The 27,584-nt window shown below is 33.4% G+C and overlaps 2 protein-coding genes across 3 annotated transcripts in view; one reads left to right on the top strand and one right to left on the bottom strand.

Annotated features, from left to right (window-relative positions):
- LOC111509665 (uncharacterized) overlaps positions 1-27,584 on the top strand; it is a 193,236-nt gene that overhangs the window by 94,464 nt on the left and 71,188 nt on the right. For both annotated transcript variants that reach the window (XM_074170308.1, XM_074170309.1), the window contains exon 8: positions 20,278-20,502. In XM_074170308.1, the coding sequence (XP_074026409.1) occupies positions 20,278-20,502 (225 nt within the window). The remainder of the gene's footprint in view (positions 1-20,277; positions 20,503-27,584) is intronic.
- On the bottom strand, positions 1,348-7,523 carry LOC141480379 (uncharacterized). The gene is made up of 3 exons (XM_074170310.1): positions 4,171-7,523; positions 3,904-4,050; positions 1,348-3,849 (listed from the first exon to the last, which is right to left on the bottom strand). The coding sequence occupies exons 1-3, from the start codon at positions 4,253-4,255 to the stop codon at positions 3,197-3,199; spliced, it is 885 nt and encodes a 294-aa protein (XP_074026411.1). The 5' UTR covers positions 4,256-7,523; the 3' UTR covers positions 1,348-3,196.

Raw genomic sequence — 27,584 nt, 5'->3', positions numbered from 1 at the left:
GTACTACATATTTGTGTTGTATCATGTGTGAATGCATAACAAGTAAACTTGTGAATATGCTTTCATTCAGGACATAATAGACCAACCTGAATTTTTTGCCTATTTGTGATATGCTTTTTTCGATCAACATACATATAGATCTCTTGTCAGCTAACCAGAGCTGAAAAACGGTTTTTTTCAACTAGCGAACTGGACTACTGTAATTTCAGAAAGCTAATTATTTTATGCATGAAAGAACAATACATTAGATCATGTAACAAAACCACCGAAAAAATTTAAAAAAATATTCAAGCAGGTCCTTAAAAATAACTTCGAAAAATGTATGACCGAAAAAACGCATAACATACACGAAGGTGAATCTGATAGTCTGCAAAAGTTATAACCAATATCCGAAATTTAAAAAAAAGATCCTTAAAGAGGAGGAAACGATATGAATATCAAGAAACAATTTCTTTTTAATCATTATTTCTATTTCTCTTTGATTTATTCATTCAATAAACATTTTGTTTTAAACAAATTAATTTTTACGATAAATTTTTTTTAAATGCTACAAAAAAAATTAAAACAACCATACGTCACTTTTTGTGTAGAAAAAATTTTTCTCGGTTTTTTTAAATCTTTTAAATATTTTATATTTTGGGTTTGGCAATTCCTCATGGTTCTCAATTATTGTTATTAAAATAACTCATAAACTAATGGAGATAGGACACTTCAATACGACAACACTTCAAGTCTTATTTGTTCTCCTTTTAATAATAAACAAATAACATTCAAAACAAATGCTCTAACCCTTTTATTTATCAACTTTTTTTGACAATTATTAAAAAAAACTCGAAACCTCATTTATATGACTTTTCAACTCAATTATTTCTTAAAGTATTGATGAAAAAAATATTTCTTATTTTGTAATCTAAAGTATTCTATTTACTACAAGTAAGATAAAGTATAATTTTTATAATTTTATCAATTTATTACATATTAAAAATTGACAATTTTTGTTTGCTTTCTCTATTTTTTTTTCTTGATAATCTCTTTGATCCCTTTTGCGGTGGTGACTCGCAATCTTCAGTATCTTTTTCAATTTCTTTTTCTTCTATTTTTTCTCTTGTATTCCGGTTGCAATTTCTTCGTCTTGCACATCCTCGAATAGTTTATGAGTTACAAAGATTTGAAAGCCATAAAAAAAGATTAAGGGGGTATTATAGTAAACAACTGTCGAAAAATTTTATAAATAATAGGGTGAGATCATTTGTTTGAAATCTTATTTGTTTATTATTACAATAATCCGGTCAATCTAGACATTGGAAGGTACATAAATTTACAACACGCTGCAAACGCGTGTAATTGTTCAAAACATAGTTAAAAATAAGATTTTGAAATTCTGAATGATTACGATGCCTGGAAAAAAAATTTATTCGAGGTCAAAGGTCAAAAATCTCGAAAAAAATTGGTTTTTCGCGATTTTCAGGAAAACGGTAAGTTTTATCATAAAATAACCTCAGATAAAAATTGTAGATCATAAAATTCTCTACAAAAAATGTATCAATACTTTTTTTCTTAGAGCCACCGTTTCTGAGATACAACGAGTCAAAAGGTTGTAAAAGTTGTAATCGTCATTATATGCACACGTTTCCACGCCACCTATGGTGTAGTATACTTAGCGCGTTTTTTTCAACGTGGTTTCCCCTGTAGGCCTATTCCACATGTCTGTTGTGATTCTGTCAAATTGAAAACTTGCATAATAAAATATATCGTGGGCGTACAAGCAGAATCATGTAAGTCCATAAAAGTAAATAACGAGAAAATCGCAATTGAATGTTCAAATCCACCTGTAAAATTTGTTTTCATGAATTAATGATTTTGATCACCAAAGGGGAGTTTATATGCTATTTCTCAAGGCACATAATTCAATCAAACAAACATTTACAAGAAAAGAATTTTTTATTTCAGTTTTTTCACAACAAGTCTGTACTTAAGGTTTTCTTCCTTTTCCATGTGTTAACTTTTTTGGACTAAGTGAACTAGTGGCAGTTCATCATCAGAGTCACTTATGTCATCTACTTCGCTATCATCTACACATGGCTCAGCAGATTGATCTAGCGCATTTGTCGAGGTAGGTAATGATTTGTACCATCCATGGAATTTGATGGGAATTGATTCACTTCTGCATAATTTGAGAAGATCTTGTTTTTTTTACACTTATTGGTAATGGTTTATTGTAGAGTTTCTTCAGCTGCCTAGGAAATGTGGGTCTCATTCCTCTTCCAAAAACATTGATACATTTGAACGGACCATCCTGTATGTATTTGTATTCGATAACGCCTGGATTTCCTTTCGAATACTTTAAGCTCTTGATAAGTAACCAGTTTACAGTGTGTCCTTCCGAGTCTTTCGATTTATTTCTGATCAAAATTTTTGACAATGCTTTCAAATCGTAAAAGTCTGTGAACTTTAATTCTTGTACATTGTAGGGCTCATTTTTTTTGTTTTTATTCCGTTTTGATCTTGCCAGTCTAAATATATTGAGCCAATCATTGATTGTATAAACTGGTACAAATTTTTTAGCATGTTCAATAGCACTATGCATGGAATCCGCTTCCATATAGGAATGTCCATTTTCCAAAAAGTTATGCTGAATAGTTTCAAGCTGTGAAAACTGTACCACATAGATAAGCAGAGCGGCAACATGCCGATTTCGATTTTATCCTCCACATGTGTCAGACCATAGTGACACTTCCTTTACATGTGAAGGCAAATTTTTTGTCAGGTGTAAATATAAACAGGAACCTATTTCGGAACTGCCTCTTTTTCCATTCAATTCCGACCAGCAAATAACAATAGGCATCATTCGGTGGGGCTGAATTGTAAATTGTGAGGTTGTACACGCAAATTTTCCTTGAGTAGTACATGGGGCTAACATCCGAGCAGGGAATTTGAAGTACTACCTGCAAATCGAAAGTTGATGAAACAAAACTTTCATCATTAGTAGCTCGTACTTTGTCCTTATCTTTAGCTATGTAGCAATCTTTTTTCCGCATTATATGACTTCCATAATTCTCATTATTGTTTACCTCATTTTCAGCTGTTTTATGCCTCTCACAAATTTGACATAAATCTTTTTTAGGTTTAAAAAATGATAAGTTATAGTGCTCTCCAAAAATTCTCTTATACGTTATAAATGTCACGAATTGTTTTTCTACTGCTTCACATTTTTCTTTGTAGAGACTGTACATCTTTGAAATAGATAATTTACTGTCCAGGTAATCTTTCTTCGTAGTTTTACGAGAATAGTGTGATACCACTGTTGGTCCTTAACAGCAGCAACAATCTCAGGAACGGTTTTATTTCCTGACACAGATTTTCCACGTTTATCTTCTCCGATATAGGTACCAGCTGGTCTCTTGTTTTGAAAGGCGTTTCTAACTACATCACCACTTATACTGAGCGTTTTTAGAAAAAAAGCTTGACATATTCTCATTTTGTTTTTTTTTTCTTTGAAGTAATACTGTTTGGAATTACTTCTGGGGCCTCTATTTCCATTTCCTCCTCTCTGGAGACATGCTTGTAATATTGGAAAGTAGGAAATCTTTTTGTCTTTTGAAATTGTCCATTTTACAATATTGTGAACAAATAGCTTCCCTTTCAGCATCTGAGAATTTAGTCTGACATTTGAAACGACATTTTTCACAATTGACCGCTCGGGGTTTTTAGGTGGTCTTTGCCGCTTATTAATCTTATAATTCAAACCATCACTTCTTCTCTTTTTTGCGATATTGCGTTTCCAATCACTAGGATGACTTCTTTTCCATCTTGTTAGCTGTTTTTCTTTTTCATTTTCCGTTTCCTCCTCTAAAACAAAAATGGTGTAGAGAGTAGTTTTCTATAATAAACTTATTTTTTTACCTTTTTCTGACTCTGATGTATTATTTGCACTATAATCAGGATCTTTTACTGAGTCATCACTGTCTTCATTTAGCGATAGCTGATTCAGTTCACTTCTTTCTTCTCTCGATGAGGTTTTCCCATATATTTGAGCAGCATCATTTCCAACTAGAATAAAAAAAATCTGTTGTTTGCAATTGAGCTCGAATGAGTGTGGGTGGTGAAAGCAAAGGCGCGAGCATCAGGCTCAATTTATAAATCAAAAAATGTGTTCTGAAGGTCTATTACCGTTGTTTGTAGCATCAAGTGTATCAGTGTCCGAATCTGAGGATGAATAATTGCTGTCTTTATTCAAAATTTGCTGAGAAACCATTTTCGTGGATGTACTTGGCAATTTTGAGTCATCAATAAAACTTTCATCAGCACAATCATCACCTGAAAACAAGCAGAAAATTGATCAATAGTTTTCACTCTCTTGGTTTAAGAAACAATTAAGTCTTAGGTGCAGGTACCACCACTAACAAGAAGAACCACATAAGTCCAACCAAATACCCAATATCAATTTGAGATCAGAGAATGATTTAATTATTGTCTTTACTAAAAAAAAAACTGTTCAAAATCTGTTTTTCCGTTAACCAGCTGTCGCACCCATACGAACGACAACCCTCAGAAGTCGAAACTTGTGCGAGCTAAGGATTAACGAGGTCTTACCTTTTAACGTGTGATTCCTAACACGGGTTGGACGATAGCAAGTGAAGATCGATCGTTCAGACTAGGGCTTGAACCACCGACCAACACGGCAGTCAATTCGAGTGAGTGAACAAATCACCCACGCCGAACCGTTTGGCTACCGACCGACCATAGCTAGCATGCTATTATTTTCTATGCATATAAATTCATTAGAAAACCGTGATCTTAATTAACTACTGCTCACCTGCACATGATGTTTCACACCTATTTTCACTGATGTTTCCACATATCAAGTTTTCATGATTGTTCATAGATGTTTTAAAAGTGACACTATTTTTATCGATAACATGGCTCACTTGTTCATTGCATGCTAAAAAAACAATATTTTTGCCTCTGGAAGACATTTATGCAATATGGATAAACTCTTAGGATCCTACACCACGAAACAATAAACACCAAATGACAGACTTACAGGTTTTTTCCTGTTCAGACTTGTCACTAATTGGTCAGTAGAAACTGAAAATCGTTTAAGTGCACTTGACCGATTCTGCATGTTGAAATTATGACGAAGTTAGACTTAAGTGAATTTCAATCGGTGTATGTCCAGTAACAAACGCAAAATGGACTTGAATGTTTCTTTGCCTGGAGCGTTACCCTAATATAGACTTATACGTGATACATTATTCATTTTTGAAAAAAGTGGACTTAGAGGGTTCTGCTTGTACGCCCACGATATTAGGAAACGTTGGAAATTATAAAAGCGATTGAAATTAAAAAAATGTAAAAATTTATTCATCTGACTCATAACCTTCAAATACTTCTTCTTGTCGTTCTTCTTCTTCTTCTTGATTTCTTCTTCTTCTTCTTCTTGATGTTCATCCTGGGTGTAGGTAAGCTCCGTCAAGAGTGATGTATCGCATGTTTCCTCGTTGGTATCAAATGAATCCTCCACTATTAGTGATTCAGCATTAGAACATGACTGGCCTTGATAATGTGTACATGCCAGAGAACACAACAGTCCCACTTTTTCACAACCACATTTAGCGCTGCATCCTTTTTTACAGTTGCAAAAAATTGTGATAAGCAGTTTTTTCGGCGCAGGTGGGAGTAAAGTCTGAATGGGTTCTAATGCATCGTCGACCAACTTCCAACCCCCCAGTCTTTTGGGTCTAGCTGATAACCAAGCCACACTTGAACTTGGTTATATACCCGGAAAAGATGTTGATGAGCAGCAACTGAGGTTGGAGGAAGACAACCTCACCCGTGTCTTATTTTTAGTGTTTTTTACGAAACATGCATACTGATATAAGCAGGTGTTTTTTTTCGGAGCTTTGTACTTAGAAAGAAGAAACTGAATCCCGTTGGTGATAATTTCTTGTTGAGTCGAATTACTTTTTTTGAAAACTTCAGCACATTGAACTATATCTTGTTTTTCAAACATTTTAAAGACTGTTGCTTTACCCCTTCTGTAAAATGCAGACGTCGTATCACAGCCAGTTATTTATTGCATGTAAAAATAATACATGTTGACTCTTTGCAAAAGTAGATACACTTTTTGACGAATATATTTCGGATTGGCTTTGAGCTTTTCCTGGCTTTAGAAAGAAAATAGTTTTTTTAGGTGGAGTTCGAGCAGTAAGAAATACGAGTAAGTCTACATCTTCACCAACAACAATAGTTGTATTTGTCAAATTAAATTGCTCTATAGCTGTTTCAATAATCAGTACGTCGGCATCGTTATTAGCCTGTTTAACCAATATATTTTCGCCAATAAACTTCAACATTGAAATGAACCGAGATTTGTTGTGAGTATTTGCAAGAAGTTTCTGTTGACTGGTGGGAACTGTCATAAGTTCATCAAATAGAATTTCGGAAGATGAAGATGTTGCTAAAGTTCCACGACATTGTTCTACAGCTTTAATATTTCTCGTGCAATCATCATAGCCATCAAATACGATCGTAATCACTTACACGTGATCTTGCACGAGGATGATCTACTGTTGATGTACTGGCTTCTTGTTGGTCGCGTTGTCTTTTAGCTTCAGCAATAGAACAATTCCGAGTATAATTTCTACGACAATCTTCATGTGTTGTCACAAATTTCTGACTTTTCAGATATTCTGAAAAGTCATCTGCTCTTTTGATACTTGAATTGATTAATGTCTTCATACCACGTTCAACAGTAACAATTTTACCTTCAGTTAAAAGTTTTTCGCAAATAAAACAATATAAGAACATTTTCATTATGAAACTCAAAACAGCACGAAATAGGTTAGGTTAAACACTTTTTTTTCACTACAGCGTGGCGCTCAAGACTAACGGTATTTTATTTATTGGACGTTTCGACACAAAGCAGGTATACGGCCCTAGCTACGCACACAATTGAACAGGGAGACAGATGTTGGCTCAAGGTTACACTAGCGTACAAATTAAGGGACTGGATTTCATTCTACCTGATATTCTTATATTTATACTTATGTAAACCAATAGAAAAATGTTTTTACTTAAATTATAACTTCAGAGATACGTGGCATACTTATGCAAATAATGACGATTACAACTTTTACAACTTTTTGACTCGTCGTATCTCAGAAACGGTGGCTCTAAGAAAAAAAAGTATTGATACATTTTTTGTAGATAATTTTATGATCTACAATTTTTATCTGAGGTTATTTTATGATGAAACTTACCATTATCCTGAAAATCGCGAAAAAACAATTTTTTCGAGATTTTTGACCTTTGACCTTGAATAATTTTTTTTCCAGGCATCGCAATCATTCGGAATTTTAAAATCTTATTTTAAACTATGTTTTGAACAATTACACGCATTTGCAGCTTGTTGTAAATTTATGTACCTTCACTCTTATTTTTTAGTTTAATTTGACCGGACTACAAGGAGAACAAAAAACACTTGAAGTGTCATTTCAATAACAATGATTGAGAACCATATGGAATTGCCAAAAAACGCAAAAATAAAAAAAAGAAGGAAAAATTTCTTCAAAAATAGAGACATTTTTTTTTGCATAAAAAGTGACACATGGTTGTTTCTGTGTTTTTAGTAGTATTTAAAAAAATACATCACCCGAAGACGATTGTGGATACTAACAATCGAAACGTCGTGAACTGAGTTGGTTTGAAATCTTATTTTTATTTTCATTTTGTATTTCTTTATTTTAATTTTTTGTTCAATTATTTTATTTTTACTTGTATTTTATTTCACTATTATTTCATTTCAGGTTTTTTTTGCTTAATATAATTGTTATTTACAGCTATTTATTTTTAATTCTTCTTTTTTAGTTGTTTCAGGGATTTCAAATCATTTTATATATTAGACAATGGAAGTCCGAACTAGTAAAATTCATCATGAAACATTGTCAATCACCTTCAAACAAACGTTAAAAATGAATTTGTTTAAAACAAATTGTTTATTAAATAAATGAAGAAAATATAAATTAAAAATAGGTTTTTTCCAGAATATCAAAGAGAAATAGAAATTATGATTAAAAAAAATCGTTCCTTAATATTCATATATTATCTTAATGATTATATTCAATGGGTTAAAATAATTTTTATTGTTCAAAGGTCCGTATCGGTCAGATACGGTTTTCTTGAACTCAATGTAATAATCTTATTTTTTTTATCAAAATCTATTTGCATGCTCATCAAACATTCTGGAAAGAGATTTTATTAACAGGTTTCACCAAACAAGTTACACCTTGTTGAGAAAGATTCTTTCTGAGCAATGCCAGAAATAGAGACAGATATCTTATCTAGAGATAAACCTAAATGGTGAGCACATTTTGAGGAGATAAAATTATACTGCCTGGCACTGTTTAGGACAGCTCTAACTTTATGATATTTTCCATGTTTTCATTTGACTTCAATTATAGCACTAGAAAAAAGGACAGTGGAATTACAATGAGACAAGAGGTACAAGGTTGGTCATTATTACAAATGACTGAGGGTTGAGAAATATTTTCAAAATGCAAAAGTGTGTGGTGTCTGCCAGAACATTTCTTGCATATAGTGGTAGAAGAGCAAACACGAGAATTATGCTGAAAACCTAGGCAATTAGAACACCTATTTTGAGATTTAACCAAAGAATATCTTTCTTTGGGAAATTGAGCTAAAAAGGAAGGACATTTATAAATCAAATGTATTCTTTGCAAAGCTGACATTTATTTTGAGTATGTGAAATGAAAGATGAGCATTTCAGTTTACTTTCCGAATCATTTTCATTATTATTAGATGTAGAGAATTTAGGTTTTGAAAGAGGCCTTGAAGGCTGAGAACTATTTAGACTTACTGATTCTAACGTGGTGCAACGTTTCTGCAAAAAGCTAATTAAAGTGGTATAATAAAAGCCTTGTTGCAATTCGTTCTACGAACGAAGATTTTGCAAATTTGATCATGATCTATGGTGAATGTAATGGAATTATTAACCAGACGTGCACGTTATTTGCCGAAATTTTTCCGGAAAAACTCATTTTCAATATGTCCCCATACATAATAGTCTATAGAAGACAGATTGGGGGAACCTGCTGGCAAAAGGTACGGCCCAATAATGGGCCAGCTACCCATTTTGTAGTATGTTACAGTATCCTTCACCATTCAAATTTTCATCATAGATGTACAATAATTGAATACTATCGTGCTTTATAGCACAATAAACGTTAAAACACCAACTTTCTTGGAAACATCGGTCACGGTCAAAAATGAGTATTATGACGATTAAATAATCCATTTTTGCTATAATTGTCACAAGTATTGGCACAATTTCAAAACATGTAGACTTTCAAAGTACAATTCAGAAGTGAAGAAATTACAGCACTCGGAACAGAGAGCAGAAATTTGGACTTTGGAGCATCGATTCATCTAACAGGTCGTTTTGATTGGCTTCGCAACATGGAATATGTGATAAGATGTATTGAAACATCTGTGGAAACAGATGAAAAAAAAGTTGATACTCCTAAATAAAAAGTTAGGACCCAAATTCAATCTTATTTCATGCAAGCAGCTGGTCAAGATAGGTATAAAAACTATCTTTGAAAATGAAATGAGATGTGAAATGAGAGGCGTACATTATGGAAAATTTATTGCAATTGCAAAAACCAGCAATGGTGACCTGTACAAATTAGACTGCATTCTTGAATTTTCCACTGTGTTGAGTGCTGAAGTAAAGAAATATATCAATATTTGGCATCGTCGTCTTGGACATCTGAGTCTGGCAAACGTGAAACGTTTAAAAACTGGTATGGTAGATGGAATTACTTTTGATTCACTATGCAACAGAAATGAGGTTTGAATTAGCTCCGTGAAAGGAAGACAGCTTAGAAATTCATTTCCAAAAAGTACATTGGAAAACAAACTACCAGTAAGTTGGAACTTATTCATTCGGACATTCGTGGACCCTTGAAGAAATATTCCATTGGGAAAAACCGTATATCCTCACTTCCATAGACGATTTTTCAGAAAAAAACATTTGTTTATTTCTTGAAGAATGAATCTGAAGTACTTGATAAATTCAAAGAATTCAGATATACAGTGTGTCTTATTTCTCATGGAAACACTCCCGTATCTTCCGTAATAATCGAGGTAGAATAATGAAACTTTCATGACTGATGAAAATGCTCAAAATGCACATACCACCTAAATGGGGTTGGCCAAAGTGATATATTCTGCTCGCCACTCGCGTTGGAACAACCCATTTTTACGGAAAACATACTAAAGGATAAAATAGGCTCAAAATTCCTTCAGATTCTTGATCAGGATCACCAGCTTACTGTTAATACACTTTTTCCTTGAAAACATTTTAGTTCTGAAAAATCCGAGTTTTTACGAATGCCCTTTGGTTTTTGTAATACACCCGTATTTTTTCAAAAGGCTTTACATTAAATCTTGATTGCAAGAAAATACTGAAACGTTACAAGTCTTCCAAATTTTAAAAGAAACTCATTTAACGTTTAATTTGGAGAAATGTTCATTTCTACAAAACAGTATACTCTTTCTAGGCTATGAAATTGATGAAGCAGAGATTTGTTCCTGTAACAATAAGGTAATACCTGTACAAAATTGTCCTATTTCACAAAATATTCATCAATTACGTCAGTTTTTGAGTTTAGTGATTTACTTTCAAAAATTCATCGATAAATTTACACAAAAGGCTAGTTGACTAAATTGTTAAACAAAAAGAGTCAGTGGCTATGGACGAATGAACATTCAAAAACCGTTGTGTATACTGATGTACGTAGAGATATCAGATACTAAAAGCCAATCAAGATTATTTAGGATATTTTTCTGTAGAAAAAACTCTTCACAGGTGTAAGAACGATATTAGTTCTCTTGAATTGTAAAACAGTATATTAAATCATGCCTACTCTGCCAGTACCATAAACTACCCGTGGGGAAAAAGCCAGGATTTTTATTTTCCATCCATAACTGTCCTCGCCTTTTTTATACTATTCATGTTGATCATGTTGGTCTTTTATTGACAGTGGAAACGGTAAAAACTACATTTTTGTTGTGGGCGACTCGTTCATAAAATTAAAAATTATGAGTGCTCCTCCCAATATCAAGACTTTCACGGGTCGAGGCAAGTTTCTTGGTGCTTTTAAAGTTGATCCAAATGCATTGAAATTGTTCTGAATTCGTATAAATTTCTTGAGGTTCATTGGCGGTAGATTCGGATACATTTCATTGAACTTTCTACATGTTCTGCTGATAATTTTGTCACACTGTCCAAAAATAATAAACAAATTCATAAGAACTTCGTTTGAATAGTTTTGTTCCATCGTTTTGAAGGTATTTGCAACTTCTGAAGTGACGAAAATGTCGATATTATTAGGAGAATGTCACAACGCTACTGTCAAATAGTAATCATGGCCTGCTTACCAAATACCGAATGGAAATACCATTCTGAAGGGACATTTTCACAAATAAATGTTCATAAGTCCGAAACTTGACTAGTTAGGTATAGGTATGATATACATAGAAAGAAAGCAAATTTCAGCAGCTTTCCGAATTTTCAATAATATACAGGGTGTTCCATTTAAAATAATCAAATTTCAGCAACTTTTTCAAGCAAACGAAAAAACTGTATTTTTTTACCACCCTGTATTGAAGTAACGGAGATTAGGCTGACGTGTGGGAAGTGTCCAAGTATCACCTAACTCCAAACCAAATTTCGATATCATAGTACTTCTTAACTAAAAGATATCGGCATTTTTAGAAGTCATAATTTTCGAAGAAAAAAATTGAAACTAATTTTTATTTCGAAAACGGTAACAGATAGGTATAGGGAAATATCAAGAAAAGTTGTCGGGCAATTGTTGGAGATTCCAAAAATAATATTATATACAGAGTGTTCCATTTGAAAAATCAAAGTTGCTACTGCTTTCTAATAGAAGCGGCAACACCGCATTGTCGAAAATATTTTAGTTGGCTAGAGAATGTCCGAATATGCTCTCCATTAAATTTTCAAAGTGATCCGTTGTCTGGTTTACCAGAAACGTCTAATGTGCCATCCACCGTGAATCAGCCTGTATAATGGGTTTTATAATTATCCTTGGATATTCTGTGAAACAGTAAAAGTATAACCAAAATTGAGTTGCTCTGAAAAAAGAGGAGGATTTTATTACATAAACCAGTTTTTACATTTTCAACAAAACATTCTTCAACATTAATTAATCTCAAACTAACCTGAAAAGAGAAACAACATTTAAGCTATTGCTTCACCAGTTCCTATTAATTGTTTAAATTGCAATATCTTCTTTAACATAACTAACCTACATATTCATCACATGGAGACATGTGACCCACAGAACCATAGATTCCAAAGAGTTCACAGATAAACTATACATCAAAGTTATTACGCGGCAAATTCACACTAAATGAAGTGTCACTCACTTCGTTTACATATATATAAGTATGTGAACGATTAGGGTCAGAAAGGTACCAAAACGTAAACTGTTATGAGGGACTAATCGGTGTGGAACATCTCAAACCTTTCACAGTGAGGGACGACAATTAGTGAGTGAAAAATCTATTTCTTTGTGTTGGAAATATTTTCAAGTGAGTCAGTCTTAAACTGACATTGTCGTTAGGTAGGTCAATAAATATTGTGAAGTTTGTGGTACACAGTGTTTTATATTGTTGCTAGCTAGTGAGGCATCCCTAACAAACTGAAGAACATTGTATTACTGTTAAACGGGCCATGAGATATCTCAGAGGGACAACGGAATCCAAAATTGTATACGAGGCAACTGAAAGCGGTGAATTTTTCACTGGGTTTGCTGATAGTGACTTTGCTGATGATCCGGATGACCAAAATCCCTCAGCGAATATGTTTTTTTGGTGGCAGGAGCAGCGATCAGTTTATTGCTTTTTGCAAGAAACTGTCGCACAACAGAAGTTGATTACATGGATCTATGTTATGCTATTCAAAAGGCACCATGGCACAAAAGGCACACCGTCATTGAACATCATCAATTTTCTAAGCAAAAAAGATGTCACAGTGATAAACATCTATATTTTGAGTATTTGAACATAATAAAGATGGTGGGATTAATACCTTTAGTGAACAAGAGTACAAGAAAACTCAGAAAGCTACATTGACCACGTATTTTTCTGAAATAAAGTACATCCTGAAACATTTCATCACGTTCATATCATTACATAAACAACTGTTATCGAACATTTCTCAATAGTCTTACAAATCGAATTTCTTCAGGAAAAACCTATAGTTTCTGAAGACAGTAAACTAAACTATTGAAAACTAAAATACAAAGTGAAACCTGGAATAACATTCACGAATCTAATGTTGATAGCACATAATTATTCAGCAGAAAACTGAAAAGTTACATAGCGTAAAATTACAAAATAATAGAAATTAAAAAAAAAAACACCCAGAAATATGTTGACTGTTTGATGAATTCTGATAAGAAAAAAAAATCTCTATAAATTATGAAAACGAACCCAACGGTAGAACACATTGATTATTTCAAAGTTCATGGGAAGAAATTAACTGAATTGATTAAAAGGACAAGAGAAAAATATTTTCAGAAAAAAATAAATAACAAAAATGACTCCAATTCTTTGTAGAAGACAATTAGAGAAATTGATAACACAAAGACCATCATAAGGTATCAGTCAAATATTGACAGACGAGGAAGTTATAACAAAAGATGTGAAAAATATTACAAATATTTTTTGTGAGTATTTCACTGAGAGCAAACCGAATCAACCAGCAGCAATGATCTAAAGAATCCCAAAAACATTTATCTAATTGTATATTATTGTAGACACAAGGTAGAAGTTACAATATCAAGCTCTCTCAAAAATAAAAAAGTCCTGTATTTGAAAATATCACAACAGACTTTGAAAACTATATGCGATATAGCACAAAGATGTTTCACTTATTTATCAGTCGAAATATATAACCTTTCACCTAATTCAATCAAATTAAATATGAATTTGTACAAAAAATCGGAAATTAAATTATTCATGAAACAAAAAAAAATTTCGCTTATCTTCGCCTCTTTATCTGTAAATTATACTGGAATAGAAACATAGAATCGAACATATGAATTCAAACGATTATTCATACTACAAAGAGCAACACTAACAATGATCGCTATCGACTATTCAAATACACATGCATCTATAAATTGTGACCTTTGTTAAATATGGGGGAGAGAACGAGTACTATACTTTAACAATTTTCAATTGAAGGTGATTAATTAGCAACGTCGCACTTGAAGTGATCAACGGATAATCCTCTTACCAACTCTGCAGAGGCGTACCAAAATAATATTTTTATTTATTTAAACACATAGGTAATTACGTAAAAATTGTTATTTTCTCTTCTTCCTTGATCACATGGGCTACAGCATTAGCCCAATCTTCTTTCCGTATCCGTTCCATTGCGAGTTCTAATGAACGTTGGACATCAGAAATTTCATGTCACGTTTTCACGAGCTACGTAACCCTTAATTTGAGCCCAGATTAATTCTTTCGGGTTTAACTCGCAATGGTAAGGAGGAAGTCTCAAAATGGTGATGCCTTCAGCACGAGCTATTGTATCCACCACATGCTGGCGATATCTGTCACGATGATACTTAATGACACTCATAAGCTCGGCCTTAACCATGTCCTCGGAAAATGGAATTCCTTTTTGTCCTAACCAACTCTGCATGTCTGCTTTTCTGGTGGTCATAGTTGGCAGCTGTTCTACTAATCGGTTGTGATAAGAAGCGTTATCCATTACTATTACCGAATTTGGCTCGACTCGTGAAAGAAGGGATTCAAACCATCCTTCAAAACGTTGGGCGTCCATGTCTTCGTGATAATTCCCCATTTTTTGGATAAAAAAATTAGTGCACTATCGTCTAAAAAGCCACTCTCGCTACCTATATGGGCGACAATTAGTCGTTGCCCTTTACCCGTTGGTCCGCGTAACCCTGTTGATAAACTGTCCATGCTTGACGATAACTAGTTACAGTAGTATCTTGCTAGATCTTAGATACTGTGTGACCAGCATTCACCCACGTTTCTTCCAGATAATAAATCTTTTTGTGAGCAGAACGCATTTCTCTAATTGAGCGAAGATATCTCCGTCGTCATAAGACTATATCTTCTCTTTATAATAAGACAGATTTACGGAATCGTTTGGCATATATAAATTTTAAATCTTCTTTTATTATTTTCCTTAACTTCTCTTTGCTCATTTTTGGAATGAGATCATTATCCATTACCTTTGTCCTTATGAATGAAGGTCCTAAAAAAGAAAGAATGGATGGTATAGCGTACAAAATTTTTCGTACTCGTCCAATTCAATTTTTTCTCTACCACGACAATGTACTTTTGGAGCTTGCACATTCCCAGTCACCTTTTTTTCACGTACAATGCGTTCAATTGTCGACACGGATATTCCCGTTAAAAATGAACACTGGGCTACAGCTTCCACTGTAGGGAGAGTATTTTTTAAATTTTCGTACACTCTACAGGCAATCTGTTTTTCTTCTAACGACATAAACTTCCGCTCTCTTTGTACATTACTTGGACCTGCTACGGCATCCATCTTAATACTATAAAAATAATAAAATTCAATGATATTATTCAGCTATTTGTCAGTTGTTTATTTACCTCAAAAACTATTTTAAAGTTGATGTATTTTGAAAAACAATTTATTGTGAGATTTTCACTAGAACAGATTAACAAATCCGCAACACGTGCTTCGCTGCACAGTATCTTTTTCAAGCGTGTTCACTAACAAACTGAATTCTACATACATTGTGATTTATATACAGTGTGTCTCACTTCTCATGGAAACACCCCTGTATCTTCCGTAATATTCGAGGTAGAACGATGAAACTCTCAATACTGATGAAAATGCTCAAAATGCACCTACCACCTGAATGGGGTTGGCCAAAGTGATATACACTCTCCGCCACTCGCGATGGAACACCCCATTTTTACGGTAAAACATATTAGGGGGCAAAATAGGCTCAAAATTCCTTCAGATTCGTAATCAGGACTACCAACTTACTACGAATACACTTTTTTCCTGAAAAAAATTCAGTCCTGAAAAATCCGAATTTGTCTCACTTCTTATGGAAACACCCCCGTATCTTCCGTAATATTTGAGGTAGAACGATGAAACTCTCAGGACTGATGGAAATGCTCAAAATGCACCTACCACCTGAATAGAGTTGGCCAAAGTGATATACACTGTCCGCCACTCGCGATGGAACACCCCATTTTTAGGTAAAACATATTACGGCGCAAAATAGTTCGCTTCCAATACCTGTACCCCTTCGTTCTATCTGGAGAGTACTCTCAGGTATGAAAGATACAGATGCTGTGAGATGCTATCATCCATTTTGAGCCTATCTGAGGAAAATGTCACAGCACCACATTCTCTGATTATCGAGATAGTGTGAAGCAGTGTATGAAAAATTATCGATGGCGGCATCTATTATAACTGAAGAAGATTATTCGTAAAACTAATTCTGGTTGCTGAACATCCAAATTCTATCCCAACCAGGAGTGAGAGCTTTCGATTGATGAGCAAAAACTGCAAAAAATGGAAAAAATCTATATTCAAAGGTTCAAATCTCGAAAACTGTACAATTCTGAGCTTTGGCTGTGGACACTTTCAATCAGCACATCAAGAAGTACAACATATCAAAATTTCGGCAAAATTAATTCAAGGCAAGCCATTTCTCATAAGAAATGTGCGGGGTCCTTTATCAAAATATTGAGGAAACATTTCACCATCCGAAACAAAATTAATCTTCAAGCTCATTGCAACACCGAAACAACTGTTAATTTTTAAAGAAAAAATCGCACTCGGTGAACAGGTAGAATTTAGATTATTTTACCTACTTGCTGAATTGTTGTCTGAAATCATTTGGAGGGATTGAATTACATCAGTTTCATTGAATCATGCGGTGCCCTGAAATGACCATGGAAAACAGTTGCTCATTGATATTTACTGTCAACCTGACAATATTGTTGAAAGATCTTGTTGTATTAACCCCCAGACCAGTTTTCATTGCATTTGTTGTTTCTAGTATTGTTGTTCTTTGAATCACCGTTGTTCCTGTTGTTTCTGCCGTGTTTTTGTTCCCATTGTGTTTATTGTTCCTGTATTTGTGTTGGATATTGTTCCTGTGTTCCAGTTGTTTTCTGTTCGTGAGTTCCTGTTCACATTTTAATATTTCTGAAGTTCCCATTTTAACTGATATCAGCTCATTTTAATTGACAAAGTTCAACATGGCACGTCTGTCACTTCAAGCAAAAATTGAAATTGTTTTAATTGTTGGTGAAGGCGTGAGGTCTTATCGTGAAGCGGCCGCTGAATTTAATAGGAGACACCCGCTAGAGGTAGCTGTACATCCTGGAACTGTACATAAAATATATAATCTATTCGTGAGCACCGGCCAAGTAACAGAGGACATAAAAATTGATGGTGATACGATATTGGCGGCTCATCAAGCTGATCCTAGAATTAGTTTGAGAAACTTATCGCTACAACTCAATATGAAACGCAGTGAAATATGGAGGTGTTCAAAGAGGCATAAAATGCATCCGTTCAAACCCAAATTTTTACATACTTTGCACGAAGGAGATGAAATCCGCCTCTCGTAGTATGGCCACTACGATCCCCAGATTTAACTCCACTGGATTTTTATTTATGGGGAAACTTGAAAAATAAAGTTTATAAGGATAGGCCAACAAATAAGAAAGATCTCCGCGCAAGAACTATACAAGCGTGTAGAGAAATCACACCTAGAGAACTGAGAAGAGTTGGAGGAAATGGAAGGCGCATAGAAAAATGTGTTCGATTGCAGGGAAATTTCATAGAAGGCACGAAAATATAAAATTGTCAACAGTTAAATCATTTGAAATTGATTGTTTTGTACTTCGAAAGAATTTTGAACTACATAACATTTTTCGCCACAAAATATCCTTGTTTTTTTTTTAAATAATGGGAAAATGAGAATATGAACTAACATTAACCACCCTAAAACCTCACTGATTACATGTTTCCGTTCCTCTTACAAAATTACCATTTTCTCTCTTATTGAGAAGGAATAACTTTCCTGACAACAAAATAAAAAATTAATAAATTATGTGAAAACAAAAGTCTAGTTTCTCTTAAACAATTTCGTTCATGTTTTGATGTCAAAACCAAAAAAAACCAAAAAAAATCCACTTCAATTATTACGGAAGATACGGGGGTGTTTCCATGAGTGGCGGACAGTGTATATCACTTTGGCCAACCCCATTCAGGTGTTAGGTGCATTTTGAGCATTTCCATCAGTCCTGAGAGATTCATCGTTTCACCTCGAATATTACGGAAGATACGGGGGTGTTTCCATAAGAAGTGAGACAAATTCGGAATTTTTCAGGTCTGAAATTTTTTCAGGAAAAAAGTGTATTCGTAGTAAGTTGGTATCGCATCGCAAGTTGGTATCACTTTTGGTATCACTTTCACAAGAAACAGAACACACTACGCCTATGCAGATAAGGACGCTTGATAATGAAGAAACCGAATGACTAATTATCGCATTTTAAGGACGCAAATATAATAGACCTGCGAAGTGTTGATCAGTTTACCGATGTTTCAAAGTATTTAACGAACTGTTTCACCTATTCGCTCGTACATCCTATCGATATGCAGAAGCTATCTTGTTACGGGGGGCAAATTTTATGGAATCATCTTACTTTTCAATCATTCATAATGGCGATGCATAGACAATGAAAATGACCTAGGTAAGAATTTAGTTCTAACATTTAACATTGTTGCCGTTAGCTCCCAGTTCAATTTGTATATGAGTTACCTTCAATTGAAAATTGTTATAGTATCGTATATAGTATGGTCGAGAAGACCATCAGAGCAAAACGTTTATGGCATCTACGGCCATAAAAGTGCCGTAGATGATAATGAAGCACTCTTTGGGCCGAGTTATGTTAATGGATATAGGCTGAGATCGCAGATGCTGGACATGCTGACAGCAAGTGCATTAGGTTATCAGGCGCCTCGTGGGAGGCCCGGCACCTTATGCCAGGAACCTATAAACCCATCACGCGACTGTGGTAGACATCGGTATGGCCACATAGCAATGGGTGTTTGGAAGTTTTTCCACAAATAACTGTTTCGGCCTATAATATTATTATTATTGAAAATTTTATAAAAATCTGTTCGGTATTTTTTTGACTTATCGCGTGGTGCGGCGGGGAGGGGGGCTTTATTTTATAATATGTCATGATGAAGCTCACTACACAAAAAATAATATATTTAATGATATTGAAAATGAAGAGATAATGAGGTATGACTGCATTACTCTCGTCTGGCTGTGAGTCAGGACCACACATAACCATGTGGTTAAACTAAAGCAGAAATTCGAGCAACTTTCTAACTATTCAAGTATATTATTCTATGTGCGATATAGTTATTCCTGTTGATTATTTTTTCATGGAGTCATGTGAAATTAAAAGTGTACACGAACATTGCTCACAACATTGAAGTTTTGAGATTTAGACACAAAATTGAGAAAATTACTCTGGATACAATACAAGATATTCTGCAGGGAATTTAAGAATTGCATATACCAATCTCAAGGCATAAACTGACTGCAGGTTGAACATTTCTGTAGAAATATTTCGTGTTTTTTTTTAATTTCATAATTCATTTTTTTCATTGTCATAAATTATGATATATTTTTCATAATATGTTCATGTAATTTCAATTCGAATATCTTTTGAAATTATTGATTATTATGAATGTTAAGGAAAATATATCGAACAGGAAAATAAAATAGAAGTTACATTACATCAGAATAAAGGAATAAACAATCTACTAAAAACCAACAAAAAATCAAATTCGGTAAAAACTCGACAAAGAATTTCCGTACGATATCAGACGCTGAGTAAGCTCATCACCCTAGGGGAGCGTTATTTAGGTCGGATCGTATCGCTGCCCCTGTAGAACAAATAAGAAACTGGCGTTCCCTGAGGCTTCAGCATGTGTTTGTACCTCAATCAACAGTTATAGCCGACGTGGAAGGCATTGGTTAAGTAGTGTTCCTTGTTGGTCTCTTTGCCGTTGTGGTACAAGACGGCGAATAGCTTGTACTGCTTCTCTATGATAATAATAAGAATAGATTTTCATATTATAAAACCTCATTTTTTTATTTACAGATAGTCTTTATTGATTATGGAACGGTTGCGAAAGTTTCTGTTAAAGAGTTATGTTTCTTGCACGAGAATTTCTCTAATCTACCAGCACAAGCAATACGCTGCAGACTTGCCAATATTTGCCCACCAGAAAAAGGGACTCCTTGGACTCGGGAGTCAACCAAAGCCTTTAGACAGCTTGTACTGAAAAAAGACCTGACCGCTAAAGTTATTCGAATAAATTGGAAGGTATGTATGCATATTTTAGTAAAAATTAAAGATGTAAAAAAATAGTTGAGTAAAACAATCAAATGAAATTATGATTAAAGTCATATATCAAATTGAAAATTATATATAACAATTAACTGATTCACATTTGGAGACTGTGTTGGAATTCTTTTTAAACACATGCAGATTTTAACCAATATATTACATTACATAACATTTTTCAATTACTCATTCAGAGTAATAGGCTTTGTCAATTAAACATTTTGTCACATACTGTTTGAATTCCGACAGTTTCATTTCTCTAACATAAACTGACAATTTATCGAGTAATGTACCCAGTAAAGTTGAATTTCTTGTATTAAATTTGTTTTCATTTAATGGAACAAAAATGTTTGTCTGATATCATATAGATCAGCAGCTGGTGAATAAAAATATAAGGTGAAGTTGAAATTTTCAAAACTTCAAACAGCTTGTGCAACTACTCACTCCAAATATTTCTGACAGCTGCCTCCTGTAAAATAAACACCCTTTGCACTTCACTAGACGAACCCCAAGCTAATATGCTATACGAGATTGCAGAGTAAAAATGTGCACGATAATACATGAGTGACACAGATTTGTCCACAATTTTATTGAGTCGATAGAGACAGTTCATATTAGAGATATTTTTTTGAAAATTTCGTTTATATGATGATTTCACTTACAATCATCTGTGAGGTCAAGTCCTGAAAATTTAACTGAAGTTACTTCTTTTAAAGAACCATTTGCTGATTTTGAAAGTAAACTAAGATTATACCCTTTTGGATGATTGACAATGTTTCATGGTGAATTTCATTAGTTCGGATTTCCATTGTCTAATATGATATAAAATTATTTGAAATCCCTGAAAGAATCAATAAAATAAAAATGAATAGCTGAAAATAACAATTATATTAAGCAAAAAACCCTGAAATGAAATTACAATAAAATAAAAATACAAGCAACAATTGAAAATTGAACACTGAAAAAAAAATTGAAAATTGGGTCATCAACCGAAGTGTTGACCCAAAGATGATTGTGGATACTAACATTCGAAACATCGCATCGTGAAGTAAGTTGGCTTGAGTTTTTTTAATTTTTATATTTCTTTTTTAGTGTTTGATTTTCAATTGTTGCTTGTGTTTTTATTTTATTATAATTTCATCTCAGGTTTTTTTCTGCTTAATATAATTGTTATTTTCAGCTATTCATTTTGATTTTATTGATTCTTTCAGTGATTTCATATCATTCTATATCATATTAAACAATGTAAGTCCGAACTGATGAAATTCATACCATTTTGGGGATAACTAAATCTAACAAAAAAAAATGTTTATTATTGCAGACTAATTCAGTAATAAAAAATGAATCATGTGCTTTTAAAATTTTTCTGCGGACAGAATAGGCAGGAAAATTACCAGCAAACTCATTGACTAGATTAAATAAAGCAATGATCCCAAAAGAACCTTCTGACATTTTTATGAAATAATTCCTGTTCATAAACTTGAAATTCTCTATCTTAACATATGGAATTCTACTGCATAGGTAACTTTCAAATACTTTATATAAAATGCCCCTAAATCCATACACTTGTAATTTGTCTAGTAGGATTTAATGGTCAACTAAATGAAATGTCTCACTAACATCAAAGGAAACACCAAAGGTTCTCTTTTCTTCGTGTAGACGATTATATAGTTCATTAAGAAATGTTATTATGGCATGACTTGTCAACGGCCCCGTTCTGAAGCCAAATTGATTTGTATTGGAGGGTTCATGAAGAAAAAAAAAAGAAATGACCATGTTTGACACCCACTTTTCATCAGTTTTTTCAAAAACACTAATAACAGTGATTGGCCTGAAATTTTCAATCTGAGTTTTATCAGTCGTTTTATGTATAGGTTATTTTTTTCCAACTTTTTGTATTGTATTAAATTGTATGTCTAAGCCTACTGATACAACTAAGGTATATTTCAAATTGGAATTCAGCCTATATAAACAATGATTTTGCGCGTGATCGCCTAGTGGCTTGCTGGAATCTGCAATGGTATTGATCAAAGGACCATAAACTGTTACAAATGCTTTTTACTATTTTGATGCAGATGCATATTCAGAATCAGTATGAAGTGCATCGTGATTGCATCAATTTTATTGAGTTTAATTGTGTTGTTTAAATTGCATCTTTTTAAATACAATACCTTGTTTTTGAATATTGTGTTTTATTTAAATATTTTCAAAGTATATTAAATAACAGTGTGTTCGCTCCTCGGGCATATCTACACAACTAAGTTGAATATACTTTATATATATATTTCATTGTGTGCATTATGGCAGTCACTGGAAAAATGACAAATTTTCAATGTTGTAAATCTGTAACTTTTCCATCAAGTTACCATATCTGCGTCCATTGCTTTAAAGTTTATCACAGAAGTTGTACATTGAAAAATAAAAAGAAATATACTTTCTTGGAAGGATTTAAAATTAAATGCTGTGAAGGTGAAAATAATGATTATAATGCAGACAAAAGTATACTGGAAGACACAATATATGAGCTAACAAAAACTTCAAACCAAAAAGATAAGTATATTATGAACATGAAACGTGATCATGATAAGTTTATGGAAGAAGTAATACAGAGAGAAGATGAATTTAACGAACTTATATCTGAACAAAAACTGTTACTTGACAAGGCTGATGGAGAAATAGCTCGTTTGAGAAATGTCATTTCACAAATAACAGAAAAAGATTGCAGAGTTGCATCTACGCAGACCGAGAAGACAATGTCCAGAACCATGTTGACTCAAACCTATGAAGAATTACATATTACGGGATCTCTGGATACTGCACCTCATACGATGAATGAACTATCTTATACAATTCCTGAGTTGATATCTCCAAATAAACAGCCAAAAGTTTTAATAGTCACAGCAGAAAATGGCGAGTTTTTATGTCACTTACTGTGGAATAAATTAGATAGGTATTATATTCATGCATTCATAAAACCTAAGGCGTCTAACCAAGAGCTGTTGACTACTGTGTTGAATCAATCGAGGGGATATACAAAAATCGCGGGTTCGTACCTGGTAAAAGACTTATCTGAAACTCTGACACACAAATCCTATAATTTTAACGCCCCATTATCGATTTAACAATTCTAACACAAATGATGTTATATATAACAACAACATAACACTATATAAAGAAATGCATGCGAACAGTATCTATCTTCATCGAATTATAGAGGTTAACAGCCTATTGAAACGAACTAATTATAATCGAGCTGGTGGACTGTTGATGAAAACCGGCAAAAGATACATTGCCACCAAGGTAGCTGAGCGAATATCAATGAACAGTATCCACGTTGGAAGACTAACCTGTCAAGGAAAAGGTCATAGGGGAATCCTTAACAAACAGATAACGTGTCCGAATCCAGTTTCTGCCTCTTTTGTTAACGAGCCGCAAACGAATGATACTTCCTATGATTCTTCAAATCAAGTAGGTCTCCTGGGTGATTTTTTATATCCGAGATTGAGTCAGGTTGCGCCTCAAGTTTAGCAAATCAAGTGAACAGTGTTAATAATCCTCAATCACCTATCATAAATACAAGTGAGTTAACAATTTTTCACCTTAATATCCAATTCTGTCAAACAAAATAGATGAACTATCATTGTTTTTAGATTATTATAAATACAAAGTCGTCTGCCTCTCTGAACACTGGCTTAACATTGATATAATAAAATCTGTTAATCTAACTGATTACAATTTGACTTCTTATTTTTGTCATCAAGAACATGGGCATGGCGGTGTTGCTATTTTTTTAAGAAAGAATGTTGCTGGAATGAAATCGATAAATGAGCAGAAATACTGTAAGGAAATGGATTGCGAGTTTTGTAGCATTGAAATTACTTCCGAAAAATTACTTATTGTAGTACTATACAGACCATGCACAGGTAATTTTAATACATTCATAACTATGTTTGAACAATTACTGAATAATTTACATCCACTTTATAAAAATGTCATTATCTTGGGTGATTTCAACGTTAACTTTCTAAACCCATCCGCCATTATGAGAGAACTATCGAATGTCATAATTTCCTTTGATTTGTTGAGTTGGCAGCACAACGTCGAGTTGCATCGATATTTCAACAGACCTTCCCAAAAACATGTATATAAGTAAAGTAGTTGAATGCGCATTGTCAGATCATTACGGTCAGTATATTTCTCTGAACAGAATAAATCCAGAACTGAAAAATAATATAATATACAAAAGAAAAGTCAACAAAAGAAATACTGAGGCGTTTATTACTTCTCTCAGTCAGATAAATTGGAACTCTTTTTATACACACGAGCCTAATGTTGATAATTTAGCTAATCTTCTGATTACTTCATTAGATAATCTTGTCAATCGCTATTACCCATTATTTGAAGTCAATATTTCAAATAAAACGCCATTTAAATGGTTCAATGATAATCTCAGACACATGCGAGCGTGACTGGACGCTATGTCTACGGTTGCTGCCACTTAAAAACCCTGCAGATAAGAAAGCATACAATAATTACCAGAATCAATACGGAGCTATGATAATAGAGACAAAAAGACAAGCCTATAATGATGTCATCAGAAATTCGTCGAATATAGTTCGAGATAGTTGGAGAATAATCAACTACGAGAGGAACCGTTCATATGCTACGGATAACGAAGACATTATTCTCCCAGATGACTCAAATAATTATTTCGGAACTGTTGCTAACGATCTTATAAACTCCTTGCCATCCAACGGCATTGATGCATCTAGTTACCTGAAATTCGTGCCAGTTCAAGGCAACTCATTTTTTCTGGAACCTGTAGCGGAGGCTGAAGTTCAAATAGCTATGATGCTTATGATATCAACAGCAAAATATTGGAATCATTCTGAACCATTTTACAATCCTCATAAACGAATGTTTCTGTCAAGGTGTATTTCCCACTGCTTTTAAATTATCTAAAGTGGTGCCTTTTTTTAAAAAAGGTGATAATACAGACCCTCAAAATTACAGACCCATCTCTATAATCTGTACTCTTGGCAAAGGTATCGAAATAATTTAAAAAAACCGTTCAAGTGCCTATTTCGAAAAATTCAATCTTCTCCACAAACACCAATTTGGTTTTCGTGCAGGTAGATCAACAGTGAACGCTGTCTGTCAAATTGTCGCCGCGATTATAAAAGGATTTGAAGAAGGTAAACATACTGTTTTAATTTTATTTGACCTCATGAAAGCTTTCGATTGTGTCTCTCATGACCTCCTCCTCGAAAAACTGGAATTTTATGGGATAAGAGGCCCGGTACTTTCTTTTATTCGTTCATATTTGACCAGTAGAAAACAATATGTATCTTCAAAGAGCGGCAAATCGGACATACAGGAAAATCCACATGGTGTCCCACAAGGATCTGTTTTGGGACCACTCTTATTTATCATATATATTAATGACCTTTTCTTTTACATGTACCCTCATCATATGGTGTCATATGCGGATGATGCTACCTATTTCTCATCCCAAAAAATATTGATAGTCTCCATACCACTATCAACCAAATTGAACACAAAGCTGAGATATAGTACAATTATAATAACCTTAAACTAAATAGACTGAAAACTCAAACCATTATCGTCTCCAGTCAAAATAATATACGAACTGGAAGTTCTGTAAATCTTTTGGGAATCCAACTAGACGACTCGTTAAATTGGCATAACGAGAGTATATGTAAAAAGATATCGTCCCAGATGAAACGGATTTGTAACGAAGATGTTCTAATTAACATCTACTATTCTCTGATTCATGGTAGAATTTCTTATGGCATTATTTTATGGGGTAATTCCAGTTCACCAATACATGTTTTTCGTTTACAAAAAAAAGCATTGAGAATCATTGCAAATGCTCCAGCATTCGACCACTGCCAACCTTTGTTCATGAAATATAATATCATGCCTTTGCCATCTTTATATATATTTCATTGTATATTGAAGATACATAAAAATAACCACTCTCTCATAACCATGAATATAACACCAGATCTGGCGACTTATTGAAAATACCCAAATTTCGTTTGACAATATCCAAAATGAATTCTTTAAACTTGAATTTATATAATAAAATTCCGTCAAAATTAAGAAGTCTCAATTTTAATCAGTTCAAAATCAGAATGAAACAATATTTGAAATCTAAATGTTTTTATAGTGTGCAAGAATATTTACAAAATGATTTTGAACATTATCATAGTTGTATATAATAATAATATATAAGAAGGGGAAATTTGTTGTTAATCTTGGTATAGAATTCTTGTTGCAGATTTACGATATTGTTAGCCTTTTTTAAAATTGTATATTTATGCTATATTTATTATTGATTTATATTTTATATTTTGTTTTTTTAATATCAAAAAATTTGTTCAGAATTTGTGAGAATTAGACTGTTATATATACATATGACCTGCTACAAACATTATGTAACGTAGTTAAATAAACGAATCTATCTATCTATATCGAAACATATAGTGTATTGTTAAAAACGTGTTTGATATTTAAATTGGAAAGGGTGTATTTTTAGGAGATATTAAGTTTAGGGAAAGAAAGGGTTTGGCTTTCTACTTCTCCATCTTAATACAAAAAAATGTAAGAATCTTCCAAAGAAAGGAAGAAAGCAAACAATTTTAAAAAGGTATACAAAAATGTGCAGATCATGCAAAGAAGTAACTTTGAGACAAAAACTGGAAGGAAAACCCTCTCGAAACTGCTACTTTCATATAAACATTGAATTACAAACTCTATTCAGTTTTCATTCCAAACATTTTTTATGGAATCGAATAAGAAATCATTTACAAGATTGCTACACGTTATAGTAACATTATGAGAAAAAACACTCAATTCATTTATAAAATTACGAACTTATGTAACGAATGAGTTTAATCTACTCATGTCATCGATGACAGTACGTAATGACATTCATTCGCTTATTCAATCAAACCCCAGGCACATGATTCTTGTTCAAATTGAAAGGGGTATATTATTGGGAGAGATCACTTTTTTGGGAAAGAAAGGTTTTGGCT

The sequence above is a fragment of the Leptinotarsa decemlineata genome, unplaced genomic scaffold (assembly GCF_025532065.1).
Source record: "Leptinotarsa decemlineata unplaced genomic scaffold, Ldec_3_MD MMD2_P_RNA_scaffold_8, whole genome shotgun sequence".
In the NCBI taxonomy this organism is placed as follows: Eukaryota; Metazoa; Arthropoda; class Insecta; order Coleoptera; family Chrysomelidae; genus Leptinotarsa; species Leptinotarsa decemlineata.
The sequence above is the reverse complement of the archived record's forward strand: the minus strand, read 5'-3'. Positions and strand labels throughout refer to the sequence as shown.